This window comes from Candida parapsilosis, contig 006372 (genome assembly GCF_000182765.1).
Source record: "Candida parapsilosis strain CDC317 annotated contig 006372".
In the NCBI taxonomy this organism is placed as follows: Eukaryota; Fungi; Ascomycota; class Pichiomycetes; order Serinales; family Debaryomycetaceae; genus Lodderomyces; species Lodderomyces parapsilosis.
This window is the reverse complement of record NW_023503283.1, coordinates 215,335-236,353: the sequence shown is the minus strand read 5'-3', so window position 1 is coordinate 236,353 and position 21,019 is coordinate 215,335. Positions and strand designations below refer to the sequence as shown.

At 39.6% G+C, this 21,019-nt stretch overlaps 12 protein-coding genes across 12 annotated transcripts; 7 read left to right on the top strand and 5 right to left on the bottom strand. All coding sequences in view use genetic code 12, as the record gives it.

Moving 5' to 3' along the window:
- Positions 1 to 416: 416 nt before the first annotated feature.
- Positions 417 to 2,669, bottom strand: MLH1 (mismatch repair ATPase; the record flags this gene model as incomplete). Its single annotated transcript, XM_036810994.1, has 1 exon — positions 417 to 2,669. The coding sequence occupies one exon, from the start codon at positions 2,667 to 2,669 to the stop codon at positions 417 to 419; it is 2,253 nt and encodes a 750-aa protein (XP_036667475.1).
- A 270-nt stretch (positions 2,670 to 2,939) lies between these two features.
- Positions 2,940 to 4,091, top strand: CPAR2_401140 (Smc5-Smc6 complex subunit; the record flags this gene model as incomplete). Its single annotated transcript, XM_036810993.1, has 1 exon — positions 2,940 to 4,091. One exon carries the CDS (start codon positions 2,940 to 2,942, stop codon positions 4,089 to 4,091), a length of 1,152 nt encoding a protein of 383 aa, XP_036667474.1.
- Positions 4,092 to 4,123: 32 nt separating this feature from the next.
- On the bottom strand, positions 4,124 to 5,440 carry CPAR2_401130 (putative N(6)-L-threonylcarbamoyladenine synthase; the record flags this gene model as incomplete). Its single annotated transcript, XM_036810992.1, has 1 exon — positions 4,124 to 5,440. The coding sequence occupies one exon, from the start codon at positions 5,438 to 5,440 to the stop codon at positions 4,124 to 4,126; it is 1,317 nt and encodes a 438-aa protein (XP_036667473.1).
- Positions 5,441 to 6,058: 618 nt separating this feature from the next.
- Positions 6,059 to 7,144, top strand: CPAR2_401120 (uncharacterized protein; the record flags this gene model as incomplete). Its single annotated transcript, XM_036810991.1, has 1 exon — positions 6,059 to 7,144. One exon carries the CDS (start codon positions 6,059 to 6,061, stop codon positions 7,142 to 7,144), a length of 1,086 nt encoding a protein of 361 aa, XP_036667472.1.
- A 171-nt stretch (positions 7,145 to 7,315) lies between these two features.
- On the top strand, positions 7,316 to 8,311 carry SPS20 (Sps20p; the record flags this gene model as incomplete). The annotated part of the gene is made up of 1 exon (XM_036810988.1): positions 7,316 to 8,311. The coding sequence occupies one exon, from the start codon at positions 7,316 to 7,318 to the stop codon at positions 8,309 to 8,311; it is 996 nt and encodes a 331-aa protein (XP_036667471.1).
- A 161-nt stretch (positions 8,312 to 8,472) lies between these two features.
- CPAR2_401100 (uncharacterized protein) lies at positions 8,473 to 10,824 on the top strand (the record flags this gene model as incomplete). The annotated part of the gene is made up of 1 exon (XM_036810987.1): positions 8,473 to 10,824. The coding sequence occupies one exon, from the start codon at positions 8,473 to 8,475 to the stop codon at positions 10,822 to 10,824; it is 2,352 nt and encodes a 783-aa protein (XP_036667470.1).
- A 121-nt stretch (positions 10,825 to 10,945) lies between these two features.
- Positions 10,946 to 12,730, top strand: CPAR2_401090 (bifunctional triglyceride lipase/lysophosphatidylethanolamine acyltransferase; the record flags this gene model as incomplete). Its single annotated transcript, XM_036810986.1, has 1 exon — positions 10,946 to 12,730. One exon carries the CDS (start codon positions 10,946 to 10,948, stop codon positions 12,728 to 12,730), a length of 1,785 nt encoding a protein of 594 aa, XP_036667469.1.
- CPAR2_401080 (Elongator subunit) lies at positions 12,727 to 13,515 on the bottom strand (the record flags this gene model as incomplete). The annotated part of the gene is made up of 1 exon (XM_036810985.1): positions 12,727 to 13,515. One exon carries the CDS (start codon positions 13,513 to 13,515, stop codon positions 12,727 to 12,729), a length of 789 nt encoding a protein of 262 aa, XP_036667468.1.
- Positions 13,516 to 13,732: 217 nt separating this feature from the next.
- CPAR2_401070 (ubiquitin-ubiquitin ligase) lies at positions 13,733 to 16,183 on the top strand (the record flags this gene model as incomplete). Its single annotated transcript, XM_036810984.1, has 1 exon — positions 13,733 to 16,183. One exon carries the CDS (start codon positions 13,733 to 13,735, stop codon positions 16,181 to 16,183), a length of 2,451 nt encoding a protein of 816 aa, XP_036667467.1.
- A 164-nt stretch (positions 16,184 to 16,347) lies between these two features.
- On the top strand, positions 16,348 to 17,604 carry CPA1 (carbamoyl-phosphate synthase (glutamine-hydrolyzing); the record flags this gene model as incomplete). The annotated part of the gene is made up of 1 exon (XM_036810983.1): positions 16,348 to 17,604. The coding sequence occupies one exon, from the start codon at positions 16,348 to 16,350 to the stop codon at positions 17,602 to 17,604; it is 1,257 nt and encodes a 418-aa protein (XP_036667466.1).
- A 54-nt stretch (positions 17,605 to 17,658) lies between these two features.
- PWP1 (rRNA-processing protein) lies at positions 17,659 to 19,317 on the bottom strand (the record flags this gene model as incomplete). Its single annotated transcript, XM_036810982.1, has 1 exon — positions 17,659 to 19,317. The coding sequence occupies one exon, from the start codon at positions 19,315 to 19,317 to the stop codon at positions 17,659 to 17,661; it is 1,659 nt and encodes a 552-aa protein (XP_036667465.1).
- A 173-nt stretch (positions 19,318 to 19,490) lies between these two features.
- On the bottom strand, positions 19,491 to 20,789 carry NMT1 (glycylpeptide N-tetradecanoyltransferase; the record flags this gene model as incomplete). The annotated part of the gene is made up of 1 exon (XM_036810981.1): positions 19,491 to 20,789. The coding sequence occupies one exon, from the start codon at positions 20,787 to 20,789 to the stop codon at positions 19,491 to 19,493; it is 1,299 nt and encodes a 432-aa protein (XP_036667464.1).
- Positions 20,790 to 21,019: the final 230 nt, after the last annotated feature.

Here is a 21,019-nt window from a genome sequence, read left to right as displayed (position 1 = left end):
TACTCCCTTCGGGTAAGGCTGAAGTTTAATCTTTGCATGTTTGTTTCAATATTGATGCAGACATTCTCGTAAGATTATTACCCCTGCAGAGACATTCACGATCAAACAGTTACACCGAATCAGACAACGCATCACCAACCTTCCCCGCACATCAACACTTAGGACCGCTCTCGCTTAACCTTATCCCGAATTGCTCTTATTACCCAAACCGCGGTTGACACTCCCTCGGTAGTGTCACAAAAATGCTTAAAATCCCCCTTTAACAAAGCGCTGACTCGCCCCACTTCAAGCTTAATTCCGACTATCTCCGCCAAAATAATAACCAAAAGATCTAACCCTAGTCAACTTTTGTGTCATACGTACAACCCATATACAATCCATATATATATATATATATATGCATACACCTCCAACAATCAACATCTTTCAAATACTTTATATAAACCAGGTAAATCAGCAATTTGAATCACATCTCTAGCTAAATTCTTTGTTGCGAGAAATTGCTTCTTTATTTCAGGGAATAATACATTCTCCAACTCATGTTCTAACGATTCACGTTTTGACCCCACATCATCATCAATACCACCACCTTCTTGTTGTTCTTCTTGGTCACAACCATCGTCAAGTGGTTCCGGAACATACAATAATGCAATTTGTCTCAATATTCCATGTAAACATTGTTTTTCATTGTCATAATTGATTCTCGTCCCTAATCGATATATAAAATAAGCAAGTTTTCTAAAGTCAGGTTGAATGTTTGGCATAATCATTGGTATTGTAATAAGATTCCCATCGTTGTCAATTTTGATCTGAAAGTACTCATTAAACATTTCTCTCATCTTTACTATTTTAACAATAACTTCATTCATGGGAACTAACTCATCATCATTTTCATCTTGTTGAAGTTCGTACAATGGTTCCAATATCAGTTGTAACGCAATTGGTTCATCGAATTGTATTTCACCATAATTGCAAAACTCATGTAATGCAACTTGATAAAAAAACTCTAACAACACAGCAGCATAATCACACAAGTATAATTTGACATCGTATTGAAAACAACATAGCCTTTTGAGTGGGTCGATTATCCCCACAAATACAGCTTGACTAAATACATTGGTTAATGGTTTATCAATAAACTCTGACAATTCACTTTTTAATTTACTAATGGATTCAAGATTCACTTCCACTTGCATCCGAGTTGGGTTGATGCTGGATGTAGGTACATCGGGTTGATCAATAACAGTGACATCAGCCACCAATGAATCTTCATTATTATCATCATCATCGAGCCCTCCAGTTTGGTGTTGTGGTGGTTGCTGTTGCTGCAGCTGGACGCCATCTTCAATCAATTCATCATCAATGCTATTCAATATTTGACTAGTTGGATACTCCACTTGCAAAAATGGATTGATCTTGGATTGTCTGGCATCAATCCTAACCAACTTGTTTTCCTGTCGGTATTTTTTCAATGGCTGTTGACTCTTAAGTTCATCCAACCTCTCTTCATCCAATTCAAATCCACGTTTCGAAACTATACTTTGAGTTGAGAATTTGCGTGAAGTATCGAAATTTGCCAAAGTACCATGAACTTTCCCCACTATTACATCAATAATCTCTTCTTCATTGAGAAATCTCACTTCACGTTTAGTTGGATGTATATTGACATCTAGTGACTCTGGTTTGATTTCCAAACTAATGTAAAAAAATGGATAGTTGCCTCTAGGTAGAAAATATTGGAAAACCGAATTTATTGCTCGTTTCAAAGGGTCGCACGAGACTAGTCGATGATTGATAAATATTATTGGCTGAATCTTCTTTTTGTTGTTATAATTGGCATTGGTGATGGCACCTGTAACTTTGAGCAAACCAAGTTCCTCGATTTTGTCATCAACACTTGCATCGTCGTTGCTGGGCGAGCTGGAACCAACAGTAATATCCATCAATTCGTTGGCTACAGCTGATCCATACACCGTACGTATTCTCTCCTTCAACGCCATATTAGCCCTCGTATTCAATTGATGTAATGGATCACCATATTTCTTACAGCTAAAACCAACATGTTGCGTATGTATTGCATATCTCCCCACAATATCCAAAATCCTGGCAAACTCATCACTCTTTGATCTCAATCCCTTGAAACGTGATGGCAAGTTATAAAATAAATCTTCAACCGTAATTTGTGTCCCATCTCGACCGGCAATGGGCTTGGGGTCAACTGACTTGCCCAGTGACGACTTGAAACTTGACGTGCATAGTTTCCCGTCCAAATAAAACGCCTTATAAGCCAATTTTGAGTCTCTTGTCTTTGTCGTTACTGATAAACGCGATATATGCGATATACTACTCAATGCCTCACCACGGAATCCATAAGTGGCAATCAGTTCCAAATCCTCAAATTTGGTAAGTTTTGAGGTAGCAAATCTCTCACATAAAAGAGGCAAGTCATCTTTATTGATCCCTTCACCATTATCGGTAATTTGTAGTAGTTTGAGTCCGCCTTCTTTAACAACTATTTCAATGTTGGTTGCTTTGGCATCGATTGAGTTTTCCAACATTTCCTTGAGTGCGTTGGCTGGCTGAATTATAATTTCACCAGCCGCTATTTTGTTAATCACTGACTCATCTAATTTCTTGATTTTCTTTGACTGTGACTGTGACTGTGACATCTTCGGTTGGTGGTGATGTGGTCCTCTTTCACTTTCTTTGGTCTGTGGTATCTACTTTTGCGACACGACAATCCATCCACGCGCAGGCTCATATATATTTGAAAGTCGAAAAGTCGCGTCGTGCATTATCCAACTTTTTCTATCCACATCTGTCTAAATCAACAACGAGATATACTTGTACTGCACTGATACCAGATACCTGAGATACGCCTTTAGTAGCTATTATCAACCGCATAAATATCCTCGATACCCTTACACATTAAGCCAATAATGTCCAGTGTTCGAACAGAGACCTCACAGGTGAGGAAACCAAAACTCACGAAACAAGAGCATCTCGATGCATACAACAAGTTGCGTCAACGCATGAGAAACCAACTCAAGCTCGCAGCTAAAGGCGAAGGTTCCGCATTATCATTGAGCAATATACAAGAGCTTAAAAGATTATACCATGCTTTGGAGACGGGGAAAGTGCGAGACACAAAGATTCATCTTGAAGATTCAGAAGTGTTTAAAGAAGCTTCTGATTTTGCTGCTTTAAATGCTCGTAATTTGAAATTTGGCGATGGAGGGATATCGTTGGATGAAGGAGATGTTTTAAGGAGGTTACGGAAATATGCCGCTACCGATAGCTCTATTCTTAGTGACATTGTCAAGGAGGATGAAAATGGTGGTGACGAATACTATGGTAGGAGAGATGATGGCGACGACGATGATGAGCCCATCACTGACGAATATACATTCAATAAATTCAACTGGTTGAAATTGGGGGTCTTGTATCATCAAGTTAGTAAAAAACCCATCCTGATTGATTTTCTCAATGGACCTTTGGCTAATGAAAAGAAGAGAGCAACGACGAGGACGAGAAATGTTGATGATACTAAAGGAGGTCGTTCTACAACTGCTCGACACGTTGAAGCTGGTGATATAGCGCAAGATGAAGAGAAAAACACGGCGTACATGGTGAGACTAGTTTACGACAAGTATCTCAAAAAGGAAAGCGATGAAGAAATCAACTTTTTTAAATTCTTTATCAACCCGTTATCGTTCTCCCAATCTGTGGAGAACTTATTCTACACTAGTTTCTTGATTAAAGATGGAAGATTGAAATTGTACGCCAACAATCTGGGAGTACCGTGTATTTCACGCGTTAGTCAAAAGGAGCTTGAACAAATTAAGTTGGACAGTTCAAGCATACTATCGTCACATCATATTGCAACATTCAATTACGACGTGTGGCAGTACTTTATCCAAGAGTTGAATTTAAAGGAGGCATTTTTGGGTCATCGAGAAGGATTAGAGGATCAAATCCCACCTGAAGACTTGTTGGAAGACTTTGATGAGCCAGAAATGAGATTACATAATAATGAAGCTGACACTACAGGCAGTAGTACTACTACCACTACTCCAAGTTTTGATGAATAGATATATACAGGTGGTTTTTGTTCTGTTCTATTTTAGTATTTACAAATTCTATTAATCTCATCCTCAGTTACCTCAACCCAAGAATCAACAGAAGTTAATTCATTCAATGGCCACTTCCTTAATGGCGTAAAACTCAAATCAGTTTTTAAATGCATTTTTTCAAATATTTCCATCCCTGTTAATCCAATCATGATGGCATTATCGGTGCACAATGCCAAATCAGGGAAATGAAATTGCAACGGATCATCTCCAATTTCATCAAATTTCAAATTGGTGAATAATTTTTCACGAAGTCGTTTATTTGCAGCCACTCCTCCGGCACATACGAAATCCTTGACACCAGTGAATTTTCCGTCAGCTTGTCGATTTCGTATTCCATGTTTCTTGAATGATAAATTTATCCGCTCGATAATGTGATCAAATATATATTCTTGCGTCTTGTATGCAATCATTCGTTTCGTCTTTGCGTCAAACTCACTTGAGCCTGACTCCGCAACGTAGAATTTCTTCTTGTACTCTTGTATATTACTTAAGAATTGGGCAAATGCAAATTGTAATTTACCTTCGTTGAGTTTGCCATTTTTAGGTGTTTGAAACGGCAAGTTTAGTCGAAAATTGTACTTGTTGCTGATCCTGGTGTCGACATTCAAAGCTTCAAATTCATCCTTCTCAACTTGCGGGATATTGTTTATAAACATTTCTAATTCCCTGCCCAACATGTTTCCATACATGCCCAATTCTCGTGCACATTTATCTAATGAATCGCCCACGGCAATATCACTCACATTTATAATTATCTCATGTTCAGATACCGATTTCAGCAACACAAGTAAAGTATGTCCTCCACTACATAGTAAACTCAAAAACGGAAACTGAGGTGGTTGCTCCTGTGGTGATGTTTGCAGTTGAGGGAGAAAAGAAGTTAACAAATGACCCAACATGTGGTGCACGCCAATTAATGGTACACCCCAAGCAACACTTAATCCCTTTGCAAACTCAGTCGAGCTACTTAGAGACCCCGCCATCCCTGGACCTCGGGTAACACAAATGAGATCAGGTGGTGAAGTGGCTGATACACCATTTTTGAGACAAAATTCACGACACATGTTGCCTATAGTAGCCATATGGTACGTGTATGCTGCAGTAGGCATTATGCCACCAACATCAGCCGAATGAAGTGTCTTTTTCGCGTGGTCTATAATCGTTGGTGTTTCATTTGGTTTGGTACGTTCAAGAAGGGCAATACATGAGTCGTCACAAGAGGATTCCAATGCGAGAACACGATATAATCGAGCATGGCTAAAGAAGGGTAGTCGTTTTGTAAAACTCGTATAGATGGTCCTTATCATAGCATCTTTTTTTTTTTGGTGTGAATTAGGGATGAATGTAGTGTGGTTTTAAAAAAATTGACATATCTCGGAAAAATCGATGTGATGGGGTTCCAAAATGTTGCGATGATACGGTCTTAAATAAAAGTGTAGAGATAATCATGACTAAAGCCAGTATGTGAAAATTCATCCCATTTCAGTGGTGACTACAACCGGTTCGACATTGTCGTTGCTTACATTACGTTACTTCCCACTAACCTATCCAATCGTGTGACTCGGGATCTTTAAACACTCTCATTGGAGACAGAAAATTTCTCTTTTTTTTTTCGTATTTTTTTTTTACCACCATCAACTTTCATTTTGCAGCGTCAAAAGTAAACACTATTACTGATTGCGTTTGGAAGTCCGAATATCGGGGTTGCACGGCACGAAGGTCACTACATCTTATCCATTGTAAGGGAATTACGATTCACGCATTGCAGGTTGAAGCGGCTCCACAATCAACTCAAGCACTAGAAAACCACCACATTTGATATACCTAGCCACACCAAAACTTGCCAAATTCCATTCTCATAACGCATATACATGTTCAACTGGTTTCTTCTGTAACAATCAAACTTCCACAACTCACTGCATGATATGTCACAACTATTCACATCTTCAACAATTCCGCTAAGTTTTGAGCCGCATGACGGACATAACGCATATAGTCATCGGAAACCACCGCCGACAGGCACTGACTCGCTTGATGAAGTAGAAGGGGCACCACTTTGGCAGTATATGCTTGCAGGTGGATTAGGAGGAGTGGTTGGTGATAGTGCTATGCATTCATTAGACACGGTTAAGACTCGCCAACAAGGGTTTCCATACAACAAGAAATACAAGAATATGATACCTGCTTACAGAACGATACTAAAAGAAGAAGGGTTTTTTCGAGGACTATATGGTGGATACACCCCTGCAGCATTGGGGTCGTTTCCTTCTACAGCAGCATTTTTTGGTACTTATGAATTTTCCAAACGCAAATTGATTGACGATTTTGGTGTTAATGAAACGCTATCTTACTTCACGGCTGGTGTATTGGGTGATTTGGCATCGAGTGTATTTTATGTTCCTTCAGAAGTGCTAAAGACTAGGTTGCAACTACAAGGTAAATATAATAATCCTTATACACGCGAGTGTGGGTACAATTACCGCGGGCTATGGAATGCTATAATTAGCATATATCATAAGGAGGGGTTACGAACATTCTTTTTTGGGTATAAGGAAACCCTATTTAGAGATTTACCATTCAGTGCATTACAATTGACATTTTATGAAAGGTTTCGTCAATTGGCTATTTATTATAATCATGGATCCACAGACTTACCCGTTCCAGTTGAATTGTTCACTGGTGCTGCAGCGGGTGGGTTCGCGGGAGTGCTTACTACTCCATTGGATGTGATAAAAACCCGAATCCAAACAGCCACTAATTTATCAGATCTAAACGATTCGATTACGCTAAGGAATACAAATAACCCAATTGTGAAACTTTTCAACAAAAATGCAACGTTAAGAGCATTGGTGTCGATCTACAGACACGAGGGTATTTTCGGTGCATTTAGTGGAGTGGGTCCACGATTTATATGGACAGGTATACAGAGTTCAATAATGCTATTATTGTATCAAGTGTCATTGAAACAATTGGATACGATATTTGGTGATGAGAAGAAGCTAGAAGCTTGAAGTTGTAAATAGACGAGTAATAGACTTAATCTTGCGAGATATGGATGTAGTTGTAGATGGTATACATCACGTGAAACGATCGAGGAGGGGCCAGAAGAGTTGCTTCCATAATCAGCTTGTGATAATTTCACAAACGCCAACAACCCGCGGCCCGCAAAATAATTCAAAGGAATGTTGTGGAGCCTTTTTTGTGTCACTCCTCCCCACGATACGTTTAAAAACCAACAACTGAAATATCTTTTACAATTCTGCCAAATAGAAACACCTTTTCTTTCTGTCTTTACCTTCACAATCATGCCAAACACATTATCTGATTCATACCTCAAAACTTCAGTCTGGAAGCCTGATTTGTTCAAAGGAAAAGTTGCTTTTGTTACCGGTGGTGCCGGTACCATTTGCAGAGTTCAAACAGAAGCTCTTGTTTTACTTGGTGCTGATGCTGTGATCTTGGGTAGAAATGCCCAAAAGACAGAAGATGCAGCCAAGGAAATTGCTCAATTGAGACCTGGTGCCAAGGTTCTCGGATTGGGTAATATCGATGTTCGTAAAATCGACACTCTTAAGGAGGCTGTTGACAAGACTGTTAAGGAGTTGGGAAGAATTGACTATGTTATCGCTGGTGCTGCTGGTAACTTTATTGCCGATTTCAACCACATGTCGTCCAATGCTTTCAAATCTGTTATAGATATTGACCTTTTGGGATCATACAATACAGTTAAGACTACCTTTGACCAATTGAGAAAAAATAAAGGATCCGTTATCTTTGTTAGTGCCACTTTACACTACACTGGTCTTCCATTTCAAGCTCATGTTAGTGCTGCCAAAGCTGGGGTAGATGCTTTGATGAATGCCTTGGCTGTTGAATTGGGTCCTCTTGGTATCCGTCTCAACTGTATTGCACCGGGAATGATTGAAAACACCGAAGGTCTTTCCAGACTTAAACCTCCAACACAAGTTCCAATCGAGAAGAGAGTTCCTATTGGACGTATAGGTACAACTACTGATATTGCTGATTCTACAGTGTACTTGTTTTCAGACGCTGCAACCTATGTTACCGGTACTATCTCAGTTGTTGATGGTGGATTGTGGCAAGTAGGAGGAATGTTGGGAGAATTGTATCCATCAGTTGTCCAGATCCAAAATGAGGACCCTCAGGGCAAGTTGTAGAGATGTAACGTTGTGTATATGTATTTTGTAACATGTGTCAAGATAAAAACGCGAAACTCCGCCATAAAAACATTCCTCTTTTAAGAATCACTCTTTTTTTCTTTTTTTTCATACCCACATAAACTTCAGAATCCTATTCAATAAAGCACGTTGACACTACAATGAGTGATAATGTTGCAAGACAAAAATCAGCTAGGTGGGTAACCGAAGTGCCCAATTACGGAGATTGGGGCGATGAGGATTACGATGTTTATGACGACAATAGCTCCACAGAGAATGTACCAGTTACCAACTCACAATCAAATCAAGGAGGGTGGAATCAGCGCGATGTGGTGCACGAAGAGGAAGCCATAGTAGACGAGCATACACACGTACGCTCTGATAATCTTGATGAAAAAGTAAACCGGGGAGAAAATGCACAGACTAAAGCCAGTAGTCCGTTGGTTTTATCTATTGATAAGCTCGAAAATACAGCAGATACAGATAGCAGTGATGAGGAGGAGAGGGCGGAAGACCAAGATGTTTACAAGCCAACTGTACATGGAGACAGTACCAAAAATGAAGAAAGAGTGAATGCTTTACCACGTAGAGCTAGTACATATGAAGAAGTAGTACCTGGGGCATTCAGAGACGATGCAAAGATACATAATGCACTGGTTGCTGCCACAAATTCAAATGAAGATCATCATGAAAATGTGCATACACTGAGAAATGCACATTACCAACTGGAGAAGAGCGAGTTTGTTGTACCACCAACGCCTACGTTCAGTGAGTTTTCTGGCCATTCAAACTATCCAGAGACATTTTCTGAAGCAAGTTTCCAATCAGATTCTTCAATTCAAAGGGAACCGGTGAGTTTATCAGTCAAGGATTCAACGTGGGCCAACACGAGTGATGCAGTTTTGGAAGAATCAAATGATTACAATATCAAAGAGCAAGAGCTGGAGCAAGAGCTTGAGTCGGAGAAGTTGGTTCTTTCGATAGACAAAAAAGAGAATGACAATGATGATGATGACAACGATGATGATGATAGTACTGATGATGATTGGGGGTACCACGGTAACGACACTTCCGATGATGATGATGAAGAAGCAGAAAAAGATAATGAACATTTGAATGTTGGGGCTGAACATGATATCGACTCATATATCAATGAATTGAGCGGAAACGCTTCGATTGACAATGATGGTGATTCTGTAACAGCGCCAAAAGTTGATACCACTCTTGTCGACTCCCACACTTTTGATACTGTAAGCCATGACGAAGTTGAGAGCCCCATAGCTCCATTATCCATAGCTCAACAACACAATACCTACGTGAATGAAATAGCGAGTCGAAGACTGTCAGTGAGGAAAGCACCTGCTCGAATGGAATCCGGTGACTACTCGAATATTTTAAGCGGATACGGTGATGAAGAAGAGTCCCATGTGGATTCTCAAGCTGGACATGATCGCAAGGAGAGTGTTGAACTAGTGCCACCAAATGCAGATGTACGTTCAGTACTTTCCAGTGGGTCCTTATCAACAGGAAAACTTTCATTGGAGTCAAAGACTTTTCAGAAACCTGAACTCAATGAGGATGATGATTCGAATTCACGAAGAGTGTCACAAGCTACGTTGAGTTTCGGCAACTGGGTACCAAATACAGACAATTATCGGAACAAATTCATCAACGACAATGATAATGAGTCAACTATAAACTTCGACTCCGACGTCGCGTCAAAGTACAATAAATTTACAAAAGTACGGAATCCATCAGGACTTTCAGATGTCGTTTCCAATGCCAGTTCTTTATCCGTTCCAGAAACGATAGACGCTGTAATGCCTAGCATCCAAGAAGACACAGACGACGAGCTCCAACAAGACCTGTTTGCTGAGACCAAATCAAACGACAAATTGGAACCTTTCATGACACAAGATTCACTTTTCGAAGCCAAACCTTACCAAAAGCCAGTTTTTGGTGAGGAACGATTAACACCAGCAGCTTCGAAAGAAAATTTACCGCAAAAGTACTCTAGTTTGCTCCCAATGCAAGAGAGGAAAGCATCAGATAGCTCCGACGAGGTTGGTACACAATCGAGAACAGTATCTTCGAATAGCAATTCAACAACTGTTGTGACATCGGCACCCACTACATCAACAACATCAGATTTTAAATCAAGTCCTTATCCAGTTTCTAATTGGAAGACTATAGTCACAATCTCGCAACCAGTCGATAGAATAGCTGCATTTAAAAAAGCATTAGAGGATGAGGCGGCGTACGAGACAGGCTTGCAATATTGGCTAAATTACACATTAAAGCAAAGTCCAGATATTGGTAATAATATCCATATTGGTCGTATAGCATCTCAAGCTTACCAAAATGCCGCTCACAATGATTTAAGAAGACATGGATCGTTAAGAAGTAAAGTAAATGTGATGAAAGACAAGGTTGAGGGCACGGGCTCAACAGCGTCTAATTTTGGTAAGAAACTATTTAGTCGTAGTAGGAAGTTTATTTCTGGTGATAAGTAAAACGATTTATCATTATTTATATGCGACTCTTCCAAAACGCTTGTGATATTTTCGTGTCGATGTTTTGAAAAAAAAGAACACCCCATATTTTTGGTCATTATTTCACATTACAGTGTAAACAATGATAAAGTATTTGATTGACAATACTGTCTTACCACCCGTGGCATTTATCTTAAACAATACCCCCAGTGTCATATGCGCCATTATTGAATTTTTTCTTGACATTTGTTTCTTCTGGGTTAAGCATTTATATCACATTTACAACCGAAGAGACCCGTTAAAAGAGCATATAAAACAACTACAAAATGCATCAAACTATAATGAGTGGAGACTGACGGCTTTCGAGATTGACCGGCTCACAAATATGGACTTATGGAGACAGAATTTCATCAGTAAACATTACGATTATGTGTTGATTGACGAAAGAATTAAATCGTTGGCTGAAGCTAGAGAAAACAATGATTCGCAAAAGATCATGTCCTTACTCAGATCAGGTCTTATTAGAAATTTTGGTGGTATTGCTCAAAAGCGACTATATTTGAAATCGTATATGGGCACCAAGTTTAAGATTGAGGAGTACATAAATGAAATCCTTCATTGCTTGGAATTCTTAAATAAAAGCTTGAGTAGTTCCAATGGGAATGAATACGTGATGAATAGTAAGCAGCTTAAGCTAGACTTTTTCCACGATACACGACAAAGTTTTGGATCCACGGCGTTGTTATTGCAAGGTGGATCTTTATTCGGATTATGTCACTTGGGCGTTGTTAAAGCGTTGTATTTCAAACGACTTTTACCTAGGGTAATTGGCGGTAGTGCAGTAGGTGCTGCAGTAGCTTCATTAGTGTGCACGTCCACCGATGACGAATTAATTCCCATCTTGGTCAATATTGAGGAAATGATGAAAAACATTGATATTCTTAATCATGAGATTGATGAGAGATTTGGAAATGTTATCGAAAATGTGGTTCGCAAGGGCTATAGTCAAGATATTTTGCTTTTTCTCAAGTTTGTCAGAGACACCATAGGTGACTTGACGTTTGAAGAGGCATACATCAAAACTGGGAAGATCTTGAATATTGTGATTCATCATACAAATAGAAGCGTCCCTTCTTTACTTAACTACATAACAGCTCCAAATGTTATCATCTGGACAGCAATTTACGCGTCAATTGGAACCGGTGTCTTGTCTGACGATATTGCTCTCTACGTCAAAGATTACAATAACGAAATTGTTTTGCAAACACCAGATTTGGATGTCAAGTTCTTGAAACCGCAAGAGGTGACTTATCACACATCCTATTTCAAAAATAATGTCACTACAGACATTTCTCAGCATCATTCACCATTCACAAAATTGACCGAGTTGTTTAATGTAAATCATTTCGTCATCAGTTTGGCAAAACCATATCTCGCACCTTTGATCAGCAATGACTTGAAACATTATCATGCATCATATGGCAAAGTCAGATACGACAAAAAGAAAAGAACTTATGACGGTAGTGAGATGAGCAAGAGAGACATTGAGAAGTTTGCTAAAGATAGTGGCTTTAATTTCAAAAAGAAGTTGAAAACAATCATTGGTATGGAGATTTTGCATCGTATAATTGTCCTTAACAAATTAGGCTTATTGACTGAGGTTATGAAGCGTTTATTTATCGACGAAAAACCAACTGCCATGCAATATGCCGCATCCATCAGAGAAGTCACCATCGTTCCTGAAGTCAGGTACTTGGTAAAGGATCTTGGCAGAGTCTTTGATATTCATCGTACAAAGGAGAATATACCATATTGGATTTTAGTTGGTGAACGTTCAGTGTGGCCCCTCTTCCCATTGTTGTGGACTAGGTGTGCTATTGAGTTTGCATTAGATGATCTATATAACTTGCATAGGAAGCGCAGCTAGCGGTAAAATATTTTGACGTTGGCATCCTTAGTAATGTTGTAAACATAACTCTTTTCTTCCACTATTAGATCATCATAGGGTATGGCGCCCTTGGAGACTATGATGCTCCCTGTGATGTCTTTTGCCCTTCCTGTTGCAAGTGGTTCTAAAGTGATGTTCAAATTGGATCTAAAGAGCAACTTTGTAATAAAGTCTGTGATTTTGAATGTCGGGTTGTGTATGTCACTAACACTGTAGTCCACGAGCTGCTGATCTTTCGATACAACTACAAATAGCTGGCTGGCTTTCTTGTTTAGCTTGAGCAACGTGAACAATAAATCGTTACTGGCGACACCTGTTGAGAAAAGGAGAACCTCTGGGGCTTCGACAATGACAACGGATCCTGCATCTATTTCAACGTTGAATAGTTCATGCACATCCTTCAATGCATCGTTGGGGTCCTTTATTTTCTCGGTAAACAAGGCCGAAAAGCAATCAACAAACTTGAAATTAGTGTCATCTAAGGTGACGCCTTGTTTCCGGATAGTTTTAACATAATATCTTTCCGTGTGAAGAAAACTAAACAATACTACCTTGCCTGATTTTGTTCGCTTTTTCAACTCTTGATTAACCAAAGAAGCCGTTCCAAAAATCGCATTCTCTACTATTGAGTTGATCAACCAGCTGGGATTGGTGCCTTGTGTATGAGTGATGGTGGATAGATACGAATTTTTCGATGATAGTATGGAATCTGGTATCAATGTGTGATTCTTGAAGAAGATCAAATCTTGACTAGGAACAGACATTGTAAGTAAATACAACTAGTTGGTCAATGCACCTATTACTTCAATATTAAAAATCCTTGTTAGCAACCAGTGATGAGCTGATATCAAGCAAAGCCTAGTTCTTGTAGAATCTCTCAAATCGAAATTTCTCTCATCACAGATCACATTTTGTGTCAATATTTCAACAAGAGTTGTACTCAGCACGAAGCACTCTTCACCACACGACAAATACTACTTAATGACCATAGAAACATCGAATCTGACAGAATCTGACTCACCACCTTCTTATGATGCTTCGGAATGTAATTCCAACACCAGACAAGAAAGTATAGCCAACGGCAGTAAGCGCAAGAATGTGCCGTACCAACCATCGGCAGAACAACAGCGTCAAATCGATCTTCTATCTGGCACTGAATCCTCCTCGAAGCCACGATCACCGCTAACAACAGTAAATAGTGCAACACGTACTGAATACTTTGATCTACTACCATCGTTTGAAATGTTTCAAAGTATCTTGAAGAGAGATGATCGCCAATTTCAGGAAGATTTGTCAAGATCTCCTCCATGCTACGGTGACACTTTAAACAGTGTACCAAGTAATAGTGCCTCTTCAGCCCTGTTGCCACATCCATCGATTGATCAAAATCTACACAGTTCGGTCCCGGAATATAGAATAGAACAGGAGTTGGAAAGACAACGGGAGCAGGAGCATGCAACTTTTCATGAAGTGAGTTCTAGACCCACCCTAAGTCCTATTGCTTCTTCCCCAGGACTACACAACCAAAACATGGCTGTCACAGAAGAAACATACGGCGCATCACCTTTGGATAACATAGATAGATTGAACAAAACCACCAATTCTGCCATCGACATTCAAATATATGTCACGAAAACAGTTCCACAACCAAATACAAAAAGTGACTTGGAGTCTCGGTTGAAAGAGTACACGAGTGGGGATCATGTCAATGGGTATATTATTGTATCCAATACATCGTCATCACCGATTGAATTCGGTCTTTTCACAGTTTCACTTGAAGGGACGGTCAAATCCACCGAAAGAAATGCAAACACGTTTGATTTCAATCACAGGTATAGCCGAATTTTGATGAAGAAGTTTCTTAAAATGTATGATTTGAGTGCCAGTTACGGATACACTTATGTCCCTAATAGTGCCGGTATTGAATACGAGCCATTTACATGGGACAAGGTGGATGGTTGCTCAATTGGCTTACCTGATAATAGAATCTTACGACCGAAGACCAAGTACAAAAAGTTTTTCACTTTCAAGTTTCCACATAGTTTGTTGGATAATGTTTGTGTAAACTCTGTTCTACCGCATTTACTACCACCTCCTTCGATGGGGGTGGACAAAACGTGCTTTTACAATAGAGGTGAAAGTATTGTTTTGAATAAGGCATTGGGATATGGTACATTAAACATGAGGGGAACCCCGTTGTTGACCAAGGACTTTTGCTTTGATGATATGAGTGTGTCCTATACAATTGAAGCCAAGATTATCGACAAAGTGAATTCAAAAGAAGCTGTTTCTCATCAAGATATAAACAGTGCCAAAAATGAATATGTCATTTCCAAAAGTGCACAATACTTTCTTCGTTTCATTCCCGATTTGAAAGAGCAAGTTGCATACTGCAAGCTCCATAGTGTAGGAAATTACCCAGACATTGGTCTCGGTGGTAAGTTTCTTGATCAATTGAAGTACAATACTACGTGGAATTCAATTCTGGAGCTAAATGATCAAGTTGAGAAGGAGATCGAACAGAAATTAAACAATGAAGAACTTTCACCACTTGAGATGAAATTGAAGAATTTGAAGCTTCATGAGGATTCAAAGGTTATCCAAAACGACACATTCGTAACAACCAACCGACCAGTTGACATTTACGGCAAAAAGAAGAAAATGATTCTATCATCTTTAATCAAGCTAGGGCAACTGACAATGTCAATAAATTTTCCTGACAGAGTTATTCCGTATGGATCTCCCAGGTTATTAATGAAATACAATAGTGGAGAAGACAATTCATTACAGCCAGTCACCAGTAATATGGAAGACCTTTACAATCGAAGGGTTGAGGATGTGCTTGATACTCTAGAGGCCGACTTGTGTTTTGAAAGTGATAGTAATGTGAGACCACCTCCCATAAAAGTGAGCACAAATATTGTGGCCTGGTCGTACAATACAGAGTACCCGCTTCCATTCGAGATGGGCTATGATTTTTTTTATAAAAGTCACGAGAGTGTACTGAATGATTCGGTTGAAACAACTCAAAACAATTTACACCTTGTCAAAAGTCAAGTGAGCAACTACATCAGCTTTTTGAAGTCAAACTCCCTTATTATCAGCAAAGAGTCATTTATGTACTTGAAGTCGGTACAAAAATTGGGTATCAAAAAAGACACTATCAAGGATTACTTTCAATCCAACGTTGAAGAACCCGATTGGCAAATCAGTCAAATTAGTGACAGAAGATTCAGGTGGACAAAACGATTGAAAATCTCCTTAGTGATTGAAAACAAACATAACGTGACGTTGCTACCGACATTTCAAAACTGTTTAATCGGTAGATTGTACTGTCTACAAGTGGCTGTGAAGTACAAGGGAACAAATAGTGAACAAAATGAGTTTGCGCACAATGTCGTTAGTTTAGATGTACCCGTGTTGGTGGGATGAGAAAGCCAATAATTTGGTAGCGTGGTAATGACTCAATTTGGTAATTTCACAACCTTTTAAGCGCGCTAATCACCTTTTCCATCAAAAAATTTTTCTTTCCAATTTTCTTTGCCCTTCTCCTTTTCCTTTCCCTTTTCTTACTTCTTCCTTTATCACAACATCAAATGCTTCAATTTAAGAGGTTTCTCGCCACCGCTGGCAAGGCATTTACAAACAACAAGTCACAATTAGATAGAGCCACACTCACGATAAAAAATGGGCCAGTATTTAGTGGATACTCATTCGGTGCAAATCGAAATGTGAGTGGTGAGGCGGTCTTTACCACATCCTTGGTTGGTTATCCCGAGAGCATGACTGATCCATCTTACAAGGGCCAAATTTTGTGCTTCACTCAACCTCTAATTGGCAACTATGGTGTACCTTCTTCAACTATAAAAGATGACTTCAACTTGTTAAAGTACATGGAGAGCCCAAAAATTCAATGTATCGGTATCGTCGTTGGTGATGTTGCTTTGGAATATAGCCACTGGACTGCGGTTGAGAGCTTACAACAATGGTGTAAAAGGAACGGTGTTGCTGCTATTACAGGTGTTGACACAAGACAATTAGTTTCATACTTGAGAGATAAAGGGTCCAGCTTGGGCAAGATCACCATTGGTGAGGAATATGATGCAGATGAGGATGCTGCTTTTGAAGATCCAGGTGCAATCAATTTAGTGCAAAAAGTCTCAACAAAACAGCCATTCCATGTAGAGTGTCCAAAGGAGTACTCCAAGAATTTGCATATAGCAGTTTTGGATTGTGGTGCAAAGGAGAATATATTGCGTTGCTTGGTTGAGAGAGGTGCTTCATTGACTGTGTTTCCATACGACTATCCAATCGACAAAATTGCCAACAAGTTTGATGGTGTTTTCATCTCTAATGGTCCAGGTGATCCAACCCATTGTTCTGCTACTGTTGATAATTTGAGGAAGATTATGGAGACATACCCAGAATTGCCAATATTCGGAATCTGCTTGGGACATCAATTACTTGCTTTGGCAAGTGGTGCCAAAACCATTAAATTGAAATACGGTAATAGAGCTCATAATATCCCTACCTTGGATCTAATCACAGGGAAATGTCACATCACCTCACAAAATCACGGGTATGCAGTCGACACGTCCACCTTGGCCGATGGCTGGAAGGAATTGTTCATCAACTTGAATGACAACTCAAACGAGGGTTTAATTCACACCACTAAACCAATATTTTCAACCCAATTTCATCCAGAGGCCAAAGGCGGTCCACAAGATACTGCTTATCTTTTTGACAAGTTTTTTGAAAACATAGCCAAACACAAGAAAAGCTTGCCCAGCGTTGAGGGAAGCTTGTTGGTTGACATTTTGCCAAAAGAACGAGTTGAGCAGCTTACGATATAAGATTCATTTTTGATCTAGACGTATATTCAATAAAAGATAGAATTGTAGTGTTACTTATTCCTCGTCGATTTCCTCGTCAACCTCTTCGCCTTCAAATTCACCTGCCTCGCCTTCATCTTCAGATTCTGAATCATCTTTAGAGCCATCAACTTCTAGTATTGTATCACTACCATCAATCTGATATTTTCTAGCAATTCTGGATGCACGTCCAGCAGCTTTTGCCTCCTCCCTAGCTTTATTCTGCAACTCTTTTAATTCATCTTTAAATCCGTTTTTGACTGACCTGTTTGAAAATGTATCCCACATCTTCAAACCACCGGTAACACCACCAACAACCAAGTTTCCCGCCACTTCTATATCGTTTGCATATGATGTGGTTAACACATTACCAAGACCAAAGTCTCTTGACAAGATCATTGAAGGTCCGCCCAGGTCAGGTGCTCTCCATAACTTGACGGACTTTTCCCCCATTGCACTTGTCACTAACATTCCAGGTATAAAATTGTTAATATCCAATGATGAGATACCAGCGTCATGTGCATGCAATGTCCATAATGGTTTCGAAGCTTTAATATCAAAACAATAGACATTTCCTTGACCAGTGCCGGCATAAAATACCTCCGAGTTGGAGCTCCATCTCACATTCTCCACTTCTTCGCCAGAACCAACAGAATAGTATTTGGAAAGGTTATCACTGAGTCGTACATCTGATACGGCAACTTTAGAGTCGTATCCACCCGTTAATAAAATTGATGCTTCTGTTGGGTTCCATTGTGACGAAGAGACCGTTTTGCCGTGATGAATTTGGTTCATAGACTTTACGGCAATTCCTGTATTTAGATCCCAAAGCTTTACTGTGGCATCAGCGGATGTAGAACCCAATACAGATCTGTGTATTTTGTTATGGGTCAATGATAAAACGGCATCAGTGTGATGAGTTGTTACGTGTCCAGACTTTTTCAGCTTCTTCTTCTTTTTGGCAGACATTTCACCTAGTATGACATCAGGAAACGCTTTGTCAACATAGTCTAAATTCCACAACTCAATTTGGGGATCAAAGGTACCAACAGCAGCAAAATTCCCAATATTTGAATCAGTCACTTGCAGTTGCCCAGGTTTATAATTTATCCATTCGACACATAAAGGAAATGCAGGTAACATTATATCATGATGCACGTACAATGTTGAATCTCTCACAAGGCCCTTGGCCACGTCCGCATCTATTTTATCCTCCTCTTCCTCTTCTGCTCCAACTGGCGCACCAGCACCATCATCATATATATAAATGTCTAACCACGAAATATCATCCTCGGTTCTTGTCGCCAAGACCAAATTATCAGTAGGGTATATTTGGTTTTCTTTTTTCTCCTCCTGCTCATCAACCTCTGTCGGTAATGACAAGTAAACATCTTCAGACTCTTCTGATTGATCAATTTTGGCACTCGACAATCCGGGGAACATGGCCACTTTTTCCCCACCGTTCTCTTCGTTGTCATCGTCATCATAATGCTCTAAATCGTACTCTTTTAAATCATCATCAATATCAATTTGATCAGTGAGAGTCTTTTTTGCACCTTCTAAATCCTCTTTGGCATCATTGATTTCAAGTTGAGCCATAGCATTAATCCTTTCCATCTCCTCATCATCCAATTCGTATTTCTCGGGAAATTCGGAGGCATAGCCTCTAGGCACCCATGTGCTAGATGAGATCATTGTTGAAAAGAGAATGCGATGAGGTTTGAAAGAGAATGAGATGAGGTTTGAAAGAGAATAATTTTTGTCCTGAAATATAACCCAATGTGGTAGCGATGGATTAAGTTAGAAGTTTTTGCAACTTCTCCTATATACATCTACTTCGCCAATGACCTTAAAAACGTAATTTTATTCTACAAAAGAATCACCCCTATACCACTCGTTTGGTTCTCTTCAACCTGTTTTGTCTCCTTATCAATTCCACCATTCAAAGGGAAAGTTCTATAATTGAACAAGTAGTAATTCAAAAACCCATCGCCACTACCAAATTTACAAGGTTTCAAGAAAAAGGTATTGTCTTGACAGGTGAGACAGTTGAAGACGTCTGCATCAAACAGTTTGGCGGTGATCAACGCATCATTCATCAAATCTGTCAACTTGGTCTTATAGTTTTCTTTGGCATCAGTGGCATAGTAGTACAAGTAGGCGACCCCCAATTCATCATGGAGCTTATTTTCCAAAACAGTGAATGGAAGAAGGTAATACGAAACAAAGTCGGTTATCTTTCCTTCCTTTTCCACCACATACGCCTTGATGACACTCTCTTGACCCAACATCCAGTGCTTGAACTCCTCTTCGGTAAACTCTTGCACAATGTCAAATCTTTTCTGATACTCATTCAACAAGTTCAAAGTGCTTGGCACATCAGCCTCAGTCATTTTCCTCAACCCGGGTAACTGGGTAGTGTTGGGTAACGCGTATTGGGCTATCATATTGGCTTTCGTTTTATCAGCCGGTAAATGACTGAATCCAACATCATACAATTTGGGCCAGTTGAGAGGACGATGCTGGTAGCGGCAAGTGGCAAGAGGCGTAGGTAAAATAGCGCCACCAGTGTACAAAGCTTGCCAAATGTTTTCTTTATTCACTCTCCTAGTTATCTCTTTGATCAATATGGGGGCAAGTCTCTTATTTCTCAACTTCTTGTGTATACACAAAAAGTTTATCTCAACACCATCCATTGTCTTGTTTGATTTGTTCAACTTGATTGTGACGGGGGTAGCGGCGATGAATGCAATCAACCTGTTGCTGGACTTTACTCTAACACCGGCATACCACTCCTTTTTCCAACCTGGAGGTTTCAATGCCCACTTGAAAAAGTCGCGAGTATACTTGAATCTGAATGTGGCATCTGTATCTTCGACGTAATTTTCGTATAACAAATCATAAAGTTCATTGATTTGTTTGTCGTCGTCGATATCGACAGTGCTCCATCCAAATTCAGGAAGCAATGGAAATGGCTTGTCAGGAACATCGGCTGGAGTTTTAGGAGCATCAATTGGACCTTCCTCTTTAATAGCTTCATCTAATTTTGGGACTGGTTGACTATTCCAGAAAAGATGATCCTTCATCTTTTTCTCCTGAGAGGGTGATAATGTCTCGCCTAAAGCGAGCATATTAAGAAGGTCCTGGATCGATTTCTTTTCAGACATTGATGGATCTGGAGTTTCGACAATAGTATTCTTTGAACCAGTGGTATAGAAATCAGACTGTGAAAAAGAAAAGAAAAAAATTATGTCGGCATAAAAAAGTCATAGAGAAATTCCCTCTCACTCAAATACAGATCAACGTTATGAACGCAACGCAATTGTATAAGCATACATAACCAACTCCGTTTGAGGTGCAAAATAAAACTCAGCGATCTGCAGCAAGCCACACATCA